Source organism: Muntiacus reevesi, chromosome 5, assembly GCF_963930625.1.
Source record: "Muntiacus reevesi chromosome 5, mMunRee1.1, whole genome shotgun sequence".
In the NCBI taxonomy this organism is placed as follows: domain Eukaryota; kingdom Metazoa; phylum Chordata; class Mammalia; order Artiodactyla; family Cervidae; genus Muntiacus; species Muntiacus reevesi.
Window position 1 is genome coordinate 44,086,622 of NC_089253.1, and position 19,729 is coordinate 44,106,350.

The 19,729-nt window shown below is 63.2% G+C and overlaps 1 protein-coding gene across 6 annotated transcripts in view; it reads left to right on the forward strand.

Moving 5' to 3' along the window:
• The window catches only part of TPCN2 (two pore segment channel 2), a 30,349-nt gene extending 11,203 nt beyond the window's left edge, over positions 1–19,146 (forward strand). For 2 of the 6 annotated variants that reach the window (XM_065937955.1, XM_065937956.1), the window contains 20 exons: positions 81–187; positions 1,701–1,773; positions 2,949–3,048; positions 3,884–3,949; positions 4,264–4,328; positions 4,873–4,973; positions 5,536–5,617; positions 5,785–5,871; positions 9,701–9,820; positions 9,906–9,965; positions 11,050–11,178; positions 11,940–11,989; positions 13,166–13,265; positions 15,005–15,076; positions 16,202–16,275; positions 16,759–16,840; positions 16,926–17,008; positions 17,316–17,397; positions 17,722–17,816; positions 18,366–19,146. In XM_065937955.1, the coding sequence (XP_065794027.1) occupies positions 81–187; positions 1,701–1,773; positions 2,949–3,048; positions 3,884–3,949; positions 4,264–4,328; positions 4,873–4,973; positions 5,536–5,617; positions 5,785–5,871; positions 9,701–9,820; positions 9,906–9,965; positions 11,050–11,178; positions 11,940–11,989; positions 13,166–13,265; positions 15,005–15,076; positions 16,202–16,275; positions 16,759–16,840; positions 16,926–17,008; positions 17,316–17,397; positions 17,722–17,816; positions 18,366–18,444 (1,707 nt within the window). In that variant the 3' untranslated portion in view covers positions 18,445–19,146. Of the gene's footprint in view, positions 1–80; positions 188–1,700; positions 1,774–2,948; positions 3,049–3,883; positions 3,950–4,263; positions 4,329–4,872; positions 4,974–5,535; positions 5,618–5,784; positions 5,872–9,700; positions 9,821–9,905; positions 9,966–11,049; positions 11,179–11,939; positions 11,990–13,165; positions 13,266–15,004; positions 15,077–16,201; positions 16,276–16,758; positions 16,841–16,925; positions 17,053–17,315; positions 17,452–17,721; positions 17,817–18,365 lie in introns of those variants that run through there. The other 4 variants (XR_010663440.1, XR_010663441.1, XM_065937957.1 and 1 more) reach the window with 4 other exon arrangements.
• Positions 19,147–19,729: the final 583 nt, after the last annotated feature.

Here is a 19,729-nt window from a genome sequence, read left to right on the forward strand (position 1 = left end):
GGGCCGTCCTCACGGAGCGCCGGGTCTCTGGGCCCGTCCTGGGGGCCGTGCTCAGGGTCGCGGGTGCGGGTCTCTTGCAGCCCCTGCGGGTGCGGCGGCTGCTGCGCCCCTTCTTCCTGATGCAGAATTCCTCCATGATGAAGAAGACGCTCAAGTGCATCCGGCGCTCACTGCCGGAGATGGCCAGGTGGGCGCTGGGCCACGTGGGCCCTGGGTCAGGTGGGCCCTGGGGTCAGGTGGGCGCTGGGTCAGGTGGACGCTGGGTCAGGTGGGCGCTGGGGGACAGGTGGGCGCTGGGGGTCAGGTGGGCTCTGGGTCAGGTGGGCGCTGGGATCAGGTGGGCGCTCGGATCAGGTGGGCCCTGGGCCAGGTGGGCCCTGGATCAGGTGGGCCCTGGGGTCAGGTGGGCGCTGGGCCATGTGGGCCCTGGGTCAGGTGGGCGCTGGGGGACAGGTGGGCACTGGGGTCAGGTGGGCGCTGGGTCATGTGGGCGCTGGGGGGGGACAGGTGGGCGCTGGGGTCAGGTGGGCGCTGGGGGGGAGGGGAACAGGTGGGCGCTGGGTCAGGTGGGCGCTGGGCCATGTGGGCCCTGGGTCAGGTGGGCGCTGGGGGACAGGTGGGCACTGGGGTCAGGTGGGCGCTGGGTCATGTGGGCGCTGGGGGGGGACAGGTGGGCGCTGGGGTCAGGTGGGCGCTGGGGTCAGGTGGGCGCTGGGGGGACAGGTGGGTGCTGGGATCAGGTGGGCGCTGGGTCAGGTGGGCGCTGGGGTCAGGTGGGCGCTCGGATCAGGTGGGCCCTGGGCCAGGTGGGCCCTGGATCAGGTGGGCCCTGGGGTCAGGTGGGCGCTGGGCCATGTGGGCCCTGGGTCAGGTGGGCGCTGGGGGACAGGTGGGCACTGGGGTCAGGTGGGCGCTGGGTCATGTGGGCGCTGGGGGGGGACAGGTGGGCGCTGGGGTCAGGTGGGCGCTGGGGTCAGGTGGGCGCTGGGGGGACAGGTGGGTGCTGGGATCAGGTGGGCGCTGGGTCAGGTGGGCGCTGGGGTCAGGTGGGCGCTGGGATCAGGTGGACACTGGGATCAGGTGGGTGCTGGGGGGACAGGTGGGCGCTGGGGTCAGGTGGGCGCTGGGATCAGGTGGGCGCTGGGGGGACAGGTGGGCGCTGGGGTCAGGTGGGCGCTGGGGTCAGGTGGGCGCTGGGTCAGGTGGGCTGACAGGGCGGGGCGGCGATTTCTGCTCCCTGCTGGGGGCTGGGGCTCACTTCCTCTGGCCGGGGAGGGGTGTGCTTGTGGGCTGGCAGGCACTTGGGGGTCTCTGTCTCACACCTAAGGCAGCCCTCTTAACGGCCTTGCCTTGACCCCTGCCCCATCCTGCACATGCTTCCTGCCTTGGCTGCGACTGCTCACTTCCTGTCGTCCCTGGCCCCCCACCCTCTCCCCACACCCCCGCCCCCATGACTCACGTGGCTGACCCCTCACCACTGGCCCAGGTTGATGCAGTGGCCTTTCTCCTCTGCGAGTCCCGGGGGTCCTTGGAGCTGTCTCTCCTGGGACAGGCTCGCTCGGGTTGCATGTTTCCTGCCAGAGGGCACGGAGCGGCTGAGCAGGTGGCGGGTAGCGGCAGGGAACTCCCTGCTGGGCCGGGTCAGCGGAGCCGGGACCCCGTCTGCTTGCCCTGAGTGCCGATCTCCCCACCTCCCCCAGCGTCGGGCTGCTGCTGGCCGTCCACCTGTGTCTCTTCACCGTGTTTGGAATGCTGCTCTTCACCGGCGAGAAGGTACGGCGCTCTCTGCTCTGCGCCACCAGGCAGCACCCCGCACGGTCACCCACAGGCCGCCCTCCGTCAGCCCCCCGGCTCGTTCTCGGTCGGCAGAGACAGGTCCCGTTAGGATGCCTGCCCGCCTGGTCCCAGGAAGTCCTCCCGCTGTGTCCTGCCGGGCATCTCTGCCCCCGGCCTCCAGGCTCTGGCTGCTCCCTCCACGCCCTACTTTCCCCGGCTGTTCACGGACCCTCCTCTGCAACCCTCTTAGACGGAGGCCTCTCAGACTGGCCATCAGGGCGGCCCCTCTCAGCCCCTGCTTGTTTCTCCAGACGGGACCCCTTCCTGCCTGGACCCCTCCGCTCCCAGCCCCTCACTGCTTCCTGGCCCCCGGCAGCTTCTTGCTGGGTGGGGGTGTCGTCTGTGTCACTGTGTGTGTATGCTGTGTGTGTGTTTCTGTCTCTGTGTGTGCACGCATGGGGGTGTCTGTGTGTGTGTGTGTGTGTGTGTGTGTGTGTGTGTGTGTGTATGTGTGTGTGTGAGTCTGGGTGGCGGGGGCAGCTAGGCTGGGAGGTGGAACCAGTAAAGGTATCTCAGGACCCACGTGTCTGTCCAGTGTCGCTGCTGTTTATGGAGTGCCCAATGGGTGGGATGGGCGAGGGTGCACCCCCGGGAATGGGGGGAGGAGTGGGCCTCTGACCTGGGAACACGGAGGGTCCCGAGGTGTCCGTGGAGGGCTGACCCTCGGGCGGTAGCTAGTGGCCTTGCGAGGCTCCTGAGTGATGAGGTGGTTTTCTGTGCCTGGGCAGGCGCCTCCTGCCCACACTGTGTCCAGGGCACACGCACGGCCATGGAGTCTGGCTGGGAGCGGGCTGGCCGGCCCCCGCCGGGCCCTCTCGGCCCAGGCTGTGATGCTGCCCCCAGGCTGGTGAGAGCTGTTCACTGTGGCTCCAAGCAGGCCTGCCCCCGTGACCGGTGTCCGTGTGGGGCGTCCCTGGACACTGGCTCTAGGGCCCGAAGGTCCTGAGTGCGGTCTGCCCGGCCTGGAGCTCGGAGCCCCCTGGGGGAGATGGAGAGATGGGCCCTGAGGCTGCGCAGCCGTGGTGGGAGGTCTGGGCTTGCTGGGTCTGGGGCCTGGGCTTTGCGGCCCGAGGCCCGGTGGCTCCTCAGTGCCGCCGCGTCTGCTTCCGCAGGACGCCGGGCAGGACCGGGAGCGGCTGACCTACTTCTTCAACCTGCCTGAGGCGCTGACCACCCTCCTGGTGCTGCTGACCACCGCCAACAATCCCGACGGTGCGGGGGCCGGGGGCAGGGCGGGGGCACGGGGCTGGAGGTGAGCCTGACACTGGGCGTGGGGCCCCCAGAGCCTCTTTGTCGAGAGCTGGTGATTAAAGGTGGAGCCCCCGCCTCCTCTTCCCTCTTTCTTTTTTCTCGTGTTCCTTCTCTCCCCTGCTTCCACCCTCTTCCCCTTTCTTAGTTTTCTTTCTCTGTTCCTTCTCCTCTTCCCCTCGTTTTCTGAGTCCTGAGAAGCTAGAGGTACGCTCTTCTTTGTGGTGATGGACGGCCTCCTCCTCTTCGAGGCCCAGCCCCGCCGTGTGTGAGGCCCCGGTGTCTCTGGCGGCTGCGACGTTGTCTGGGTCAGGGTTGCTGATGGGCCCTCTGTCTGCTCGGGCCGGGCGTGTGGCCCGGAGGTGGGGGGGTTGCGGTTTTTGGGCTCAGCTGTGGCCTGGACAGCCTGGCTGGGGCCTTTCGTCTTGGGCTGGTGGTGGTCACCAATTATAGAAACCCTCCCAGGAGGTCAGCCACTGGCTTCCATACCTGGCGAGAGCTGTGCCCGGGACCCTGAGCACTGCCCCCACATGTTCTGTGTGTCCTCTGGCCACCGAGGGAGGGCTGGGCTTTGTCTGCAGGGAGTGCTCACACGGAGCATCCTCCGAAGGTAGCAAGTTCCCCGTCCCCACGGGTGTGCAGGCAGAGGTGTGAGGGGGCAGAATTTGGGCAAGAAGTCCTCCCAGGTCCACCGATACAGGGCCCTCCTTTCTGTTGAAAAGACAGTGACATAAGGCGATGAAGGGGATCAGCTGGACGTTGGGATTGTAAGTGTTTTATTTTCTCTGATTTCTTTCAGTGATGATTCCTGTGTATTCCAGGAACCGAGCCTACGCCATCTTCTTCATAGCCTACACCCTGATCGGTGGGTCTGGGCGGGTCTGCGGGGGTTGCTGGGGCAAGCTTCTGGGTGTGTTCCCCAACCCCGTGGCCTCCCCTCTGCGCGACCACCGGTGATCTGCCCTCAGTGCCTGCTGGGCAGGCCAGGTGGCGCCCCCTTCCGTACACGAGGGCCTCGGGTCCCTGCTCTGCTCACTCAGCCGGCTTGCTGCTGATGGGCTGGGCCCGTCTCGCCCCTCGGGGCCCCGGACGCTGCTGCTCCTCCAGACCCTGCCCCCTGCCCGCATGGTCCTCACTGACCGTTTGGTCCCTGCTGACCGTGGCCTTTCCTCTCCCAAGGGAGCTTGTTTCTGATGAACCTGATGACGGCCATCATCTACAACCAGTTCCGGGGCTACCTGATGGTGAGCTGAGCTGCCCCCCTGCCCGGCTGTGCCTGGAGCTGCCCTGGAGGCCTGGCAGGGAGCTGGCCGGCGGGGTGGCCCTGGGGCTGTGTGCGTGTGTACGTGGGGGGGAGGGCGGGGCCTGTGGTGGCCTCAGCACTGCCCCCCGCCTCCCTTCTGTGGGTGAGGGGGACTGGGCCCATCTGCCCTCTCTGCCCCCCAGGGGGTGCTGGCCCCACAGCCATCCCTGGCCCCTTCCCTGCCCCACCTCCTCTGGGGGGAAACTGCAAGAAGACTGAAGCTCCCGGGGCAGTGACCACACCCCCACCCCCACGTAGGTGGGCCAGGGACCCCGAGTCCACTGAGAAGACCTGCGTACCTTAGTGACTTTCACAGCGGCGGCTGCTGGCAGGGCCTGGCCCTTGTCGTCTGTGACTGCCCCCCGCTGCCCACAGGGCGACGGGCTGCTCCCTGGGCTGCGAGTGAGCCGGGGCTGTCTGGGGCCAGGGGCAGGGTGGCCGGGGACAGCGCTGGGCCAAGCCCCTCAGCCCCATCCCCTTTTCAGGTGTCTCTCCAGACCTCACTGTTGCGGAGACGGCTGGGGACCCGGGCTGCCTACAAGGTCCTCTCGTCCGTGACAGCAGAGGGAGAAGCCCACCCCGAGCGGTGAGAGCGGAGGCTCCCGCCCCTCCCCCGAGGCTGCTCTGGGAGGGGTGTTCATGGGGGGTGTTTCCCAAGCTCCCTGCTGGCAGTGGGGCAGAAGGCTCCTTTGGAGTCAGGCATCCCTGGGCGGGTTCCACCGTCCTGGTGTCAAGAGTTAACTCCCGTCCTCGTGACCCACTGGAGATCCTGGTTCAGCGGGGGCCACGCACTCCGGCCTGTCCCCAGGTGCCTTCGCACACCCGAGCTGTGACTTGGGGTCCAGGACGAGAAAGGCCTGGGACACACGTCCACTCTGCCCCCCACTCTGTGACCGCTTGGAGGCAGTGTCACAGAGCAGCTCCGGTCCCCACCGGCCACTGGCCCTGGGTCTGTGGGTCGCACACTCTAGCATCCTCAGCTGCTCCCCTCTAAGGCAGGATCATGGCGTCTTGGGATTTTGGAGGCAGGAAGACCACCAAGCGCTCCTTCCTGGGGAGCCTGTCACGGCCCGGGTTGCTCGGGCCAGCAGTCAGGGCACCTTAGGGTGATGAGTTGGCTGGGCTCACTGAGGGCATCTTCCCCACAGACTTGGGGTGAAGCCTGAGGATTTCCTGCAAGTGCTCCAGAAAGTCCAGCTGGACAGTGACCACAAACAGGCCATCACGGAGGTACTGGTCCCCCCTCCCCCCACCCCTCCTGTGCCTCTGGGCTCCCCAGGTGACGTGGGTGTTGTTTCAGATCAGCCCGGCTGGCCTGGTCCTGATGGGCCTGGGGGCGGCGCCCTTCCCGCCCTTGGCCTGGCTGCCCGGCACACCTGTGCGTCCCTGCTTTGCAGAAGCTGCATTCCCGCAGTGATGGCCCGCTGTCAACTGACGAGTTTCAGAAACTCTTCGACAAGTTTGATAAGAGGGTGATTAAAGAGGTAACTGTGCCCGGGCAGGGGCTCCTGTGGTTGGCGGGGAAGTCCTTGGTGGCTCTTGGCATTGATCACCTGGTTCACTTTTAGTGCCCGGCGCTGGGACTCGCCATCCCAGGGACTCTGGCCCCTAGGGTGTTCGTGGGAGCAGAGCTGGTGCGGCTCTTGGAAACTGGGGAGATTTTGTGACCTCATGAAATTCCCAGACCACAGGGACTATAGTCCTGACCCAGAGGAACTTCCCAGTTCTCTCCATTCTTCATGATAGACTCGTCTCCTCTTCTCACATGTCCTAACCCGGGAGGTTCCTGAGTTGTCCAAAACCTTTGTCTGTTGGCCTTGACACTGAGTTTTAAAGTTAGCAGGTGGGCTTCAGCATCCAGCTTAACACTGTGTCCACAGGACCCTGGCCCGCCTACACTTTATGTGGCAGGTGTCTGGGAGGCGGCGGGGGAGGAGGTGCAGGGAGACAGCCGAGCTGTTCCCAGGCAGAGTGGGGCAGCGGAGGGGGCTGCCACTCCAGCCACCTGGCCTTGACAGGGCTGAGCTGGGCTCGCATGGGGATTGAGGAGGTGGTGTCCGTCGCCTCCTGCCGATCGGACCCCTCGCAGCTCAGTGTCACCGCTGAGTCAGTCGGCTCAGCTGCTGTTACAAGTATCACAGCCTGTGCGTGTGTGCGCGAAGTCTGGAGGTGCTTAAATACCAGGGCTTACTGTCTCCAGTTCTGGAGGCTGGAATCTGAGATCCAGGCGTGGGCAGGGCTGGTTCCTCTCCTCGGTGTGTGGACGGCCGTATTCTCCCTGCGTCTTCATGTGGTTTTCCCTCTGTTGTGTGTCTGTCTCCTGATCTCCCCTTCTTATAAGGTCAGCAGTTCCTGTGGGATTAGGACCCACCCCAGGGACCTCATTTTAACTTACTTGCCTCTTGAAAGACCCAGTTTCCAAATACAGTCACATCTGAGGTCCTGGGGATTAGGGTCTCAAAATAGAAATTTGCAGGGATGCACCTTAGACCACAGGTGTCTTCTCCAGGTCTATGGTCAACCTCCATGGCCTCAGGCCCCAGTCAGAGGTGGTTTTCCGTGAGAACATGAGGCCTTTCCAGGTCCCCCAGAGGCAAGTCCTGTTTGGCCTGGAGCTGTGGGTGCTGTATCCTCGGCCCCTGGGTTGTCAGCAGCATCCTCATTGCAGGACCCATGGGGTACGGGAGATGGTTATAGGGACAGACAGGTGGACACTTGGTATGTAAACATGCATTACACCATCTGTGTTCAGGTGCCTCGAAGGAAATAGTAAGTATGTGCCATCAGGTGCAGGTTTTATAGAAACTGTGACGATGGTTTTCAAAGGATAGTAAACCCGGAAACACCTTTCTAGATGATGGTCTTGGGGCAGGAAGTTTGCCAGGCCCAGGAGGCAGCTCTTGGCAGTTGTTTTGATTTGCTGTGATCCAGCCCTTTTCTGGGTGCAGCCTGACCTGGGTGAGAAAATGTTGGGAAGGTGGGCTCCTTTTTCAGGGTTCGCTGGGCCAGCTAGACCCTCCCTGGGCACTTGCCAGCTGGCCTGTAGGATGCTGCTGGGTCCAGGTCGTCCAGGACCAACTCTCCCTTTGTCTTGAGTCAGGATCTGATATCAAAAGGAGGTGCTGTGGTTGTGTTGGTGGCTGATGGCGGGTCGCACGTGCAGGCCACGCCCCTCCTCTGACCACACCTTCCTCTGGCCCCGCCCTCCACGGATCACACCCTCTGCTGGCCACGCCCCTCCTCTGGCCTCGCCCCTCTCAGACCACACCCTCCTCTGCCCATGCCCCTCTGGCCACACCTTTCCTACTGTGGTTCATGAGATGCTCTCTCTTTCCATATGCTCTAGATCTAAAGTCCAGAACTATGATTTGAGGTGGGAGTTTGGGTCCTAGAAGCTTGGGGAGCTGTGATGACCTTGTCTTGGTTTTATGATATCCTCCTTCCTCCACCAGGGCTGACTGCAAGCCGGCAGGCAGGTGCTTCAAGGATTGTTCGCATATTAAGTCTTGTCCCAGGTCCCCTGACAGGCTGTGGTTTTAGAATCACCACTGAAGAGAGGTGTTCTCTAGGTGGCTGATAGCAGGAAATCATGAGCCTTCATGAGAGCCCTCCCATGTATGGTCACCTTCTGTCCATCAACCAGGCCTTGGTCCAGTGCTGGTCAGTTCGTGCTAATTGGCTGCAGAGAAGGTACCATGCCAGCTTCTGAAAGCCTGTTTCTCTTTTACTTTTTTTGGCTGCGTCACACGGCATGTGGGATCTTAGTTCCCTGACCAGGGATTGAACCTGTGACCCCTGCAGTGGAAGCCCGGAGTCCTAACAACTGGACCATCAGGGAAGTCCCTGTTTTTCTTTTAGTAAGATGCTTTCGAGGTTAAAAACATAGTGGGCATTCATTATAGATAGTAGAGAAAAATAGAAAAATCCACCCACCCAACTGTCCATCTTCCAGGAAATCATTTCACGGAAATCATTTCAAGGCTTGTTATTTCTTAATAATGATGTGATATATGAATTCATTCCTCTTGTAATAATTCAACCTAACAGATAATGCTGACATCTCTTTTGGCCAACATATCAGTCTGGGTTCAGGCAGGAGACAGAAATCACGTAGAAATTTAACATCGATAAGTATTAACTGTGATAAGAGAGTCACTGTAACATATGGGGAAGCTCTGTGGTCCCCGAGGGTGGAGGAAGATGCCTGGGGAAGAACAGACCTGGGAGGGGACCCCTTCCCCAAGGCCAGGGTCCGGATGCCTTTGGAGAAGTTGTGGTCCAGACCCCAGGGGGACAGAGATGTTTGCTGGTTTACCTGGGCTGGAGCTGGTCTGTGGTCACTAGGCAAGCAGGATACCACCATCTAGGGTGCAGCAGGCACTGGCCATGAGCAGAGCATGTGGAGTGCAGAGGAAATTGGGCACTGGGGCCGGCTGGCGGCCTCTGGGCACCAGCACCCACGTGGAGGATGTTCTTATGGGGTCAAGCTGCGGCTTCAGGTCCCCAGGGAACCTTGCGTCTGAGTGTGGGGCTGGGTCAGAGCTCCACAGGTGTCCTTCCCCCACTTGAGGTGTGGTTATTGTGACAGAGGAGCCAAGTGTTCAGTTTGATCAGATTTAAATTTGAATCAAGTGGCCACGGGCAGTGAGTGGCCCCCACGTGGGATGGCCCGTCTTGCGCTGCAGTGACTGCTCTCCGCCTCTGTCCTGGTGCACAGGCGGGGGCCTCTCTGGGGGAGCAGGCTGGTGTGGGTCCCTGGGGGGGAGCGGGCTGGTGTGGGTCCCTGGGGGGGAGCAGGGTGGCATGGGTCTCTGGCGGGGGGAGCAGGGTGGCATGGATTTCTGCCGGGGGGAGCAGGTTGACATGGGAGTGCAGGGTCTCACGGGCATCTTCACGGCCTATTTGTTGCCCAGCTGCCCTCCTCTGATCAGGCTTCACTCCAGTCTGGTGGCGGTGTGTGAGTTACCCCCGTTCTTTGCTAAGTTTTCATAGATATTAGCAAGTAATTTATACGTATACTTTCACATGACACTTGGCACACATTTAAGACGACTACGTGCTTGTCCGTCTCGGGCTGCTTGCAGCATCAGTGCCCTTCTGGGTTATTTCCACGTCTCTCAGTGTTAGACAACTGTGATGATTATCTTCATGCATAAAACTGACACCATGTTTGAGAAGTTTTCCTGAGGCTGGAGAGTCTGGGTTGGGAGGCGAGGTGGGAAGACTGAGTCCCAGGAGAAAGGGGTTGGGCGTCTCGGTTCCCCGTGGCCGAGGCCGGCTCCATCGTGTTTCTGAGCGTGCGTGTCCCCCCAGCACCCGCCGCGGCCCGAGTACCAGTCTCCGTTTCTGCGGAACACCCAGTTCATCTTCGGCCACCACTACTTTGACTACCTGGGCAACCTCATGGCCCTTGGAAACCTCGTGACCATCTGCGTGAGTGCGGGTTTGCCCTGGCGCCGCTGCCCGCCGGCTCTCTCACCAGCCCCCGGCCGAGCCGCTGACCGCTCTGGATCCGCAGGTGTTCCTGGTGTTGGACGCGCACGTGCTGCCCAAGGACCGCGACGACTTCGTGCTGGGGGTGAGCTCTGCAGCCGCGGGGCTGTCATCCAGGGTGATGGGGGGTGAGGGGGCAGAGGGCACAGCCTCCCCACCTCGGGCCCGGGTCCCTGGGAGGCAGGGCCATCCTGGTGCTTCACAGTGGAGTCTGTGGAGGAGGGAGATGTAGGGCCTGGGGGTCGAGGGCCTGTCTGATGGCCGGGGGAGCCTGGATTGGGGGGTACAGGTGTGCCAGTTGTGGTTGAAGCTGTGCCTGGGGTACAGGTCCCCCGAGGAGAGGATGTGGACCAAGGAGGGGGTGCTGAAATGCCCGCGTCTGGGGGTAGGGGGCTCGGGAAGAGCTGCCCAGAGGGGTGTGAGGAGCAGCAGAGAAGTGGGAGGGGAGGGTCACGTGGCCCCAGCATGGGAGGGGGGTGTCTGTGCGCCACGGGTTTCACCTTGTGCAGCAGGGCGGACCCACGGGGCCCTGTGGACAGAGGCGCATGGATCTCGTTGGCCCCACTGTGGGCGGGGGACGTTGGGGAGCCGGGCGGACCCACGGGGCCCTGTGGACAGAGGCGCATGGATCTCGTTGGCCCCGTTGTGGGCGGGGGACGTTGGGGGAGGTCGGGGAGCCGGGCGGCACCCACGGGGCCCTGTGGACAGAGGCGCATGGATCTCGTTGACCCCGTTGTGGGTGGGGGATGTTGCGGGAGGTCGGGGAGCTGGGCGGACCCACGGGGCCCTGTGGACAGAGGCGCATGGATCTCGTTGGCCCCACTGTGGGCGGGGGACGTTGGGGAGCCGGGCGGACCCACGGGGCCCTGTGGACAGAGGCGCATGGATCTCGTTGGCCCCGTTGTGGGCGGGGGACGTTGGGGGAGGTCGGGGAGCCAGGCGGCACCCACGGGACCCTGTAGAGGCGCATGGATCTCGTTGGCCCCGTTGTGGGTGGGGGATGTTGCGGGAGGTCGGGGAGCTGGGCGGACCCACGGGGCCCTGTGGACAGAGGCGCATGGATCTCGTTGGCCCCGTTGTGGGTGGGGGATGTTGGGGGAGGTCGGGGAGCCAGGCGGGACCCACGGGTGGCACGGGGACTGAACGCTGGGCATGCTTCTCCCTTTCAGATTCTCAACTGCATCTTCATCCTGTACTACTTGCTGGAGATGGTGCTCAAGGTGTTTTCTCTGGGCCCGCGGGGCTACCTGTCCTACCCCAGCAACGTGTTCGACGGGCTCCTCACCATCGTCCTGCTGGTAAAGTCTGAGACGGCTGAGGCACAGCCTCTTGGGCGGGCGGTGTGCACTCCACCTGTGCACAGGTCTCTCCGCTGCCCCTGGACCCCAGGGGGCTGCAGGGCCTGGGGCTCCCGCCTCCGGTGACAAAGGGGCTGGCTCCCCCAGGCTCAGCTGCCTGGCGGGGGGCTACAGGAGGCTGGTTTCCGCTGCCTCTGTGGGTCGTCGGGGCTGGGGCAGGGTGAGGGCAGGCTGCCTCTCCTGACACCCCAGGGACGCCTGCAAGGAACGTGCAGACCCCGCCAGTCAGCCCAGCCCCACCAAGGACAGTGGGGCCTCGGCGTGTGTGAGGGACGGGTAGGGTCTCAGGCACTGGGGGTCTTGGGAAGTGTTTCCCCAGATCCTGGGGGAGTGAGGGGTCACTCCTGGTTTGCACGTCACAGTAGTGATATTAGTGTAATATGTACTCGAGTTTGATGGATCAGAGCTGTGGGCCGCCAGCAGCAGCAGGGAGGCAGCTGAGAGGAGGGCCTTCCAGTCCATCCTTGACCACAGTTTCTCCCGAGCCCGGAACTCCGAGGCCCTGTCCCAGCTCTGCCCTCTGCACGTGCAGCCCCACTCCCGAGGCCAGGGCATCCTTCTCAGCAGCGGGACATCCCCACGTGGCACCAGCCGAGGGGACAGGACCAGCTGTGGTTCTCCCCAGATCCCCTCGGGGCCTGCGTGTTAAGAGCCACCAGTGGGCCTGCCGTAGCGAGCCTTCTTCTCTTTTGTGATTAAAGGTTTTGGAGATCTCCACTCTGGCTGTGTACGGCTTCCCACACCGGGGCTGGTATGTGTCACGGAGAACCCGGGAAGGCCTGGCTAGCGCCCTGGGGAAGGGTGTGTGTCTGGCCTCCAGCCGCTGGTGCGGGCTGCTCTAGGGCTGAAGGCCTGACTCTCAGGCGAATGGCCACAGCTCCTGCCCTGCCGAGGCCTGTGGGGTCAGGTGCCTTCTCTGCTCTTGGGGACTCTGCCTTAAAGGCCTTGTGGCCACCTTCAGGACGATCGTGTTCCCAGAGCTGGGGTGGGAGGCTCTGGAGGTGCCCCTGCGATGGGATCCGAGGCCCAGGTATGCCGGGGGCTGGAAGCAGGGAGGCCCCCGCCATCACTTCCCAGCCTGGGTGCCAGTTCACCTCCGTATAGACGTCAGGGTGGCTCAGGGCTCGCTGAACTCAAGCTGCCCCCAGTTTTGGCCACGTGGAGGTATGGCCATTTGGCCAGGGGTCCCAGGGCGCATTGCGGCATGGCGTGTGGCAGCCTTGGAGTCTCGCTGCCCAAAGCACAGCAGCCCTGGTGAACTAGCGTGCTGACCTTGCGCCCTCAGGGGGCCCTGGCCTCGGTCCGTCGGCTGGGCTGCCTTCATCTTCGTGAAGCAGTTGGGAGTTGTTTGACGAGGATGGGCTGGATGAGTCCTGCCCCTTGGGGTCTCGGGAGGGGTCTGTGTCGAGGAGGACGGAGACGGGGGCAGTGGAGTCTCGGGGCCCGCCTGGCGGCTGTGGGGCCCGCTCTCCGTGTTTCTCACGTGTGCTGAAAACCCACAGGGCGCTTCTGGTGGGAGGTGGTGAGGGGTGCGTCCTGGGTGGGAATCAGTTAAATTTAAATAGAGACGAGAGCACAGTAAGGCCCATGAGGGACAGGGTCACAGCCAGGGGCAAGGACGTCTCCGCCAGCTCTGCTGGGACCGGAGCTGGGCGTCTGGACCCCAGGGTTCTCCCGTGGGAGATGGGGCCATGTAGCCCTGCACCACGCGGGCGGCTGTGCCCTGGGAGGTGTTGCTATGAGCGCCTGGGTCGTGGGCGTGGGCGGCTCAGGCTCTGCCCTCCAGTCTCCACGGAGCTCTTCCGGTCGGCGGCGCCTGTGGGGCGACTTCCTGGCACACCTGGTGGCTCTCTCTGCATCTGTCTCTGGACCACGCGCTGTCTTGGCGTCTCCTCGCCGGCCAACCCGTGTCTGCGTTTCTCTGCAGGAAGCCGGCGATGCTGGGCCTGCTGTCGCTGTGGGACATGACGCGGCTGGTGAATGTGCTCATCGTCTTCCGCTTCCTGCGCATCCTCCCCAGCATGAAGGTACCGCCCGCGCCTGCCGGGCCTCCCTCTGGGGGCGGGCGCGCCTGGGGGGCAGGGACGGGGGCTGAGCACCGACCCACCAATACCTGGGGTCCCTCTGCATGCGCCCCAGCCTTGCGTCTTGGCTGGGCGATGCTGGAGGCGGTTAGGAGCATAAGGGCATCCAGCCCAGATGGCAAGGGGCTATGGGTGGGACCCGGGGGAGGTCTCGTGCTCCTTGGGGTCCCTGGCCTTTGTGGGGAGCCAGTGTGCCCCCAGGCATCCTGAGTTTCTGAATGGCCTTGGCACGGGCTGCCGGCGACTACTGGTGCGCCCTCCGAGGACCCCCAGTGCAGGAGTGGAGTAGCCTGTGACCACCGTCTCTGAGCCCTGGTTTCTCATAATGTTCCCCCCAAGAGTAGCCCCAACTTTGGGTGGGGGGGTGCTCTGGGTGTGCAAGCCCAGTCCCTGCCTGCACGGGGCGGGGGTGTCTCTCCCGTCTGCTTTCCTGAGCACTTCTCAGGAGAAAAGAACCCGAGGACACCTACGTGCCCCCTTTCTGAGTGCCCAGGTCCTTCCCTTGTGTGTGTCCTGCCAAACTGTACACCTCGCCTGGCCGGGGGTGACCCATCGTCACCCAGCGCTACTTCCCATCTGAATGGGGTCCTGGGTGCAGAGGACTGTGGCCCTGAGCCCTCCATACGTACACACACCTGTGTGACCCTACACATGCAGTGCACACTGGCACGTTTCACACACACGCAGAGCACACACAAAGTCATACACGTGTATGTATAATCACACCCCCATATGATCACACACATCGCCTCACATACACACACACACGCATGCACACACCAACAGATGCATTTGCGTGTAACTGCACAGTTATACAAACATGTTTGTACCACAGACACAGACAATCATACAGTCGGGCACAATACAAGCACAAGTGTATATATACATGTGTGTGTGCTCATACACACGTGATCATCTACCTACATGCATGTACACATGTGCATATAATCACATGTGCCCACACGTACAGTGGAGCTCCCGCCTGCTAGCGTCCGGTGCTATTTCTCCTGACTTACCAAGTGGGGAAACTGGCTGCTTGGAAAGCTGGTCTCTGGGGCTTAGATTCACATGTACCATGGTCCCCGGCTGGGTCTCTGCGGCCCCATACCTCAAACCCCGTCACCCAGGGCTGACCGGCCGTCTCCAGGTTGGCCTTTCTCCAGAGCCTCCAGACCCGCTTTTGTGGGCCGGTGGGCAGTGTGGGCTGAGGCCCTGCACATCATGGCTTCACCATCGGTTGTGGAGGTGTCTGCACATGTAGGGGTGTGTGTGTGGGGGTGGGTGGGTGTGTGTAGTTGTGACAGAGTGAGGGTCGGTGTGGGTGTAGGTACAGGTGAGGCGGGTGTGCATGTGTGTACAGGGGAGGTGTGTGTGGATGCATGTGCAGGTGTGTGTACAGGGGAGGTGATTGTGTGTGTGTGTCTATGTACAGGTGATGTGTGTGTATGTGCAGGTGCGTGTACAGGGGAGGTGGGTGTGCATGTGTGCAGGTGATGTGTGGGTGTGTGTGCAGGTGATGTGTGGGTGTGTGTGCAGGTGATATGTGGGTGTGCATGTGTGCAGGTGATGTGTGGGTGTGTGTGCAGGTGATGTGTGGGTGTGCGTGTGTGCAGGTGATGTGTGGGTGTGTGTGCAGATGCGTGTACAGGTGAGGCGGGTCACCCGCTCTCTTGCCGTCTCAGCTGATGTCCCTGGTGGCCAGCACCATCCTGGACCTGATCAAGAACATGCGGGCCTTCGGCGGGATCCTGGTGGTGAGTCTGGCCGCCCGCGCTGGCCTCTCGGGGGAGTGAGGCTGGGCCACTGGGCAGGCAGCCGGAGCTCCGCGTGAAGTGGCGGCCTTCAGAAGGAGGGTCTCTGCGTTCGGGTGGCAGCGGGTGACTGAGGCCCCAGAAACCCAGGGCGGGGCGGGATGCTGGAGAGAGGAGCTGGGGTGGTCTGGCGGGAGGCACGGCCTGACCACACTGCCTTCCTGGGCCAGAGAGCCTCTTGGTCACTTCTGAATCCCTCGTGTGTCCTGGGCTCTGGGCCACACTGAGAAGATGAAAAAGGTTAGAGGTACCAGGGGCCCCTGAGGGCCACAGAGGCCCCTGAGTGGTCAGCCATCCTCGCTTGACGATTTGGGGAACTCACAGCCACTTTTGCTGAGTCTCGATGTCCCCTACCCTGGGCCAGGCCGCCTGCCCCCGCCACGTGGCCCCGCCGGAGCTGGGCCTTGAGCAGGGGTCCTGGGTGCTGCTCCAGGCACGAGGCCTGGCAGGAAGGAGAGAGGGTGATGAAGCCCTGCTGTTGTGGACGCCAGGGGGCTCCGTGGTGCCCGGGGCTGTCATGGGATGCTCAGGGGACCTGCTTCATGCACTGCCCACAGGCCCCAGTCTGCCTCGTGGAGGAAGCAGCCCTGGAGAGGGCCTGGGTTAGCCTGGGGGTGCGCCTCGTCCTCTGCCCCCTGGGCACATTAGTGATGGGTCAGGGGCGGCAGGCAGCGCCTTCTCTGTGGCACACAGCTGCCCAGGGGTGCGCCTCAGACGCCTGCTGATGAATGTGGGGAGGGCGGTGGGCTTCTCCCAGACAGACGTGGCTGCTCCCGGCCCTCTTCCCAGGACCTTCTGCAGGCCCCGCTGCCCAGCTCTCCGTGGGGTCCACTTCCTGCCGCACCTGCCCTGGAGGAGGGCTCACAGCCCCAGTTCTGCCCCCGGGCCCCATGTATCCCCAGGGCTTCCCTCTGGGACAGATTGGTGGCCAGGAGGGGTGCCTGGGAGCAGAGTCCCCGTGTCCCCTGGGAGGAACCCCTGCTGGCACACGGCCCCTAGCAGACCCTGCCTGACTGTGTGGGGTCCCCCCACAAGCATGCGATGCTGACGGCCCGCCTGCCCTCCCAGGTCATCTACTATGTCTTCGCCATCATCGGCATCAGCCTGTTCCGGGGTGTCATCGTGGCTCCTAGAAATAGCAGGTGAGCTGGGGGTGTAGGGGGAGTGCCTGCGGGGATGCTGGAGCCGGGGTGAGGCCTCGGAGGTGGTGTGGGTCAGCTCCCCAGGAGGGACCTCCTGGGTCCTCTTTCTTCCTTGGTCGCCCTGCCTCTTCCCCCCACCACCCTTGCTCTAGCAGCCCTCTCTACAATCTGCACTGAGGGTGATCCCTGACCCCGTGCCCCTTTATGGACCTGCAGCCCAGGCTGCTTGCTGCAAAAGGGGTGTCTAGGGCTCGGCCTAAACTGTGTGGCCCTCCCCCAGCCGGCCTCTGCCCATGTGTCCACAGCACTGGCCTCACTACCCTTGGAACCTCCTCAGTTGGAGGGAACGTCCTCTTTGTCCCCCTTTCTCAAGGGCCCGCTGGGTCCATACGGAGCAGGGGCTGAGGCTGGGCTGGGCACCCGACGCGTGTCCCACCATGGCCCCACACTGACCGGGTTGTGCCTTCCCACCCCTCCCGGCAGCCTGGCCTCTGACAACGGTTCCGCGCCCTGCGGGAGCTTCGAGCAGCTAGAGTACTGGCCCAACAACTTTGACGACTTTGCAGTGAGTCCCGCGCCCCCTGCCCCTCGTACCCCACCCGCCGCCCCTGTTCCCTGCGGCCTCCTGGAAGCCCGTCTGCCCCCCGCAGGCTGCCCTGGTCACTCTGTGGGACGTGATGATTGTGAACAACTGGCAGGTGTTCCTGGATGCCTTCCGGCGCTACGCGGGCCCGTGAGTGACCCGGCCTGGCCGCCCTGACCGCGGCTCTGCGGGGGGTGCGCGTCTGGGTCTTACCTCCTGGGGTCGCAGGGCGTGTGGGGCAGCCGGTGGCTTCTGGGGGGCCTGTGACCTGGGGTGGAGGGGCTCAGCCCGGCGCGCTCAGACGGCCCCGGTGCTGGGCTGGGTCCGAGCCCCAGCCCCGCGCTTCCCAGCGGGGCTGGGCCAGCCTGGGGCCCGGGTGGAAGCAGCCATGTGGAGCGGGGAGCGCGGGTCCCGACGAGGGCTGCGCTGGGCTCACGGGTGCCCCCGGCCCCCACAGGTGGTCAGAGGTCTACTTTGTGGTGTGGTGGCTGGTGTCGTCCGTCATCTGGGTCAACCTGTTCCTGGCTCTGATTTTGGAGGTAGCGGACACCCCGGCCCAGGCTCTCCTCAGCTGGCGTTTCTGACTTGCTGAGGTGGGGTCCGCCTGGAACTTGGTGGGAGAGCCTGTGTGCTAGGTCCCCGTGGCCCTGGGGCTCGTCCTGCAGGCTCCTGACCTTTGAGCTGTGGGGTGGGGCTGGAGGAGGGCCTTCAGGGACCGGCTTCTGTAGGGGATGGGGGCCTTGTCGGGCCTCGGTCCCTGTCGGGGGGGTGGGGCGGCTTCTCAGCCAGGTCGGCACGGGAGGCGTCCACGCAGGGCCTGGGCCTACCTGCCACCCGTCCCTCCCCTCCCTCCCTCCTGCCAGAACTTCCTTCACAAGTGGGACCGCCGCAGCCACCTGCAGCCCCTCACGGAGGAGCTGGAGGACACCTCTGAGATGACCGAGGAGCTCCCTTTCAGGTGCGCGGGGGTGGGCGGGAGGCGGGGTGAGAGGGAGGGCGGGGCATGGGGTCGGAGGCAGGGCCGAGAGGGAGGGCGGGGCGTGGGGCCAGAGGCGGCAGAGAGGGAGCGCAGGGCGGGGCGAGAGGGAGCGCGGAGCGGGGCGAGAGGGAGCGCGGCAGTGGGGAGGCGCTCCTCTTGGGACCTCTCGGGCTGCCGCTGCTCCTGCCGCGAGGCTGAGTTCCTCTCACCATGAGCTTACGTAGGGAATAAGGGAAACCTCGGCCCCTCTTCCCCATGGTAACCTGGAACTTGTTCCTCCGCTGGCTCAGAGAGGCGGCCGCACCGCCCTCCCCGAACTGTGTGTGTCGCAGCTGCACAGAGTGGGCTTCTCCCGGCCTTTGAGGGACTCCCCGTAAACATCCCAGAGGTGGACCCAAGCCCCCTGCGGGTGGTTCCGCGCAGCTCCTGGTCCTGAGAAGCCCTGACGAGGCCTCTCCGTCAGCCCTGCGCACCTGCTCCCCTGCAGGCGCCCAGGGCGCCCCGTCCATCGTCTCCCCCGTTCCGCAGGGACGTCCTGGAGGAGCCCACGGAGGAGGAGCTGGTGGAGAAGCTGAGCCGCCACCCGCACCTGCAACTGTGCAGGTGACGTCCGGACGGCGGCCAGGCGGCCTCGGGAGGCTCTCGGGCCCGGGAGGAGGCGGCCGGGGCCCAGAGGAGGGGCCTTCCCCTTGGGCAGACCCGCTGTGCGGACCGAGGCTGGACAGGCGCAGGCCCTGCTTCGCAGCCGAGCAGGACCGCTCCGCAAGCCCCTCGGGCGCTGTTCGCGCCACTTCCCTTTATGAGCTGCTTCCGAGGGACTTCCTTTTCTAAATACAGCGGGGACCACTGATACATGTGAAAGGAGACGCAGCGGCCTTTGCCTCGGGCCCTGCCTTTTCCGTGGTGCCTTCGCTGCTGGTGGCCTTCAGGGACCAGGGGCCCCCGCAAGGCCCACACTGGCCGACTGGCAGCTTTCCGGGGCATTAAGCTTGGGATCCTGGTTTTACACAAGAATCTGGACTGTTTTTTTATTTTATGGCTCGTGTGAGTGTGATCGAGTGTGTGTCTTTCTGGGTGAGAATGCCAGTCATCCTTGTCAGTAGGCCTCAGGAAGCATGAGGTTGTTGCCTACTGGAACCAGACTGCTTCTGTGGCGTGGGGCTGCCAGGGCTCAGCCAGTCGGAAACCAGTGCTGTGGCTGGACCAGTCCTCATGGTTCTTACTGTGTTTGCAAGAAGCCTTTCAGTAAAGGCCATCAGGAAACTTTGAAAAAAATAAAGATTTATTACCTACAAGACCTGGAAATTGCCTATTGCACCTGGGCCCATACGGCGAGGTCACAGATAGAGAGAGAGACACAGTGGGCCTGGGGTTCTGCTTTTATTGGAATTGAGGGTTTCAGGGGACTCACTCTTGATTGGTGGATTTAAAACATAACAGCAGGAATTTAAAGTGAAGGAAGAAAAAAAGTGGCCCAAATGGTCAGTTACCAAAATCACAGATGTCTAAAACAAATCTCAGCAGAAAGGTGGGCAGTGTGTTTGAGATACTCTGTTTGAAGTGGATGCCTCTGCAATCAAAGCTTAAGAGAACTATTACCCAGGCTTTTGCTACCCCAGGTACGGTTGTATAGGTTGTACACTGCACAAGAGTACCCAGCTACAAAGGTGTGTCCTGACATTGGCTGTCTACCCCGTAAGAGGGACCCTCCCTCTAATTTGCATAAAGACCCATAAAAGTCAGAGATGGCCCTGCTTTGTGTGTGCTCAGGGAGGAGGGGAGGAGGAGGGGAAAGTGAGCAGTGTGCGCAGGCCACGTAGATCTGGATTGATAAACGGGATGCTCATTTCAAGGGCCACCTCCAGTGGTTGGCTGGTGGTAGCTCCCAGAGG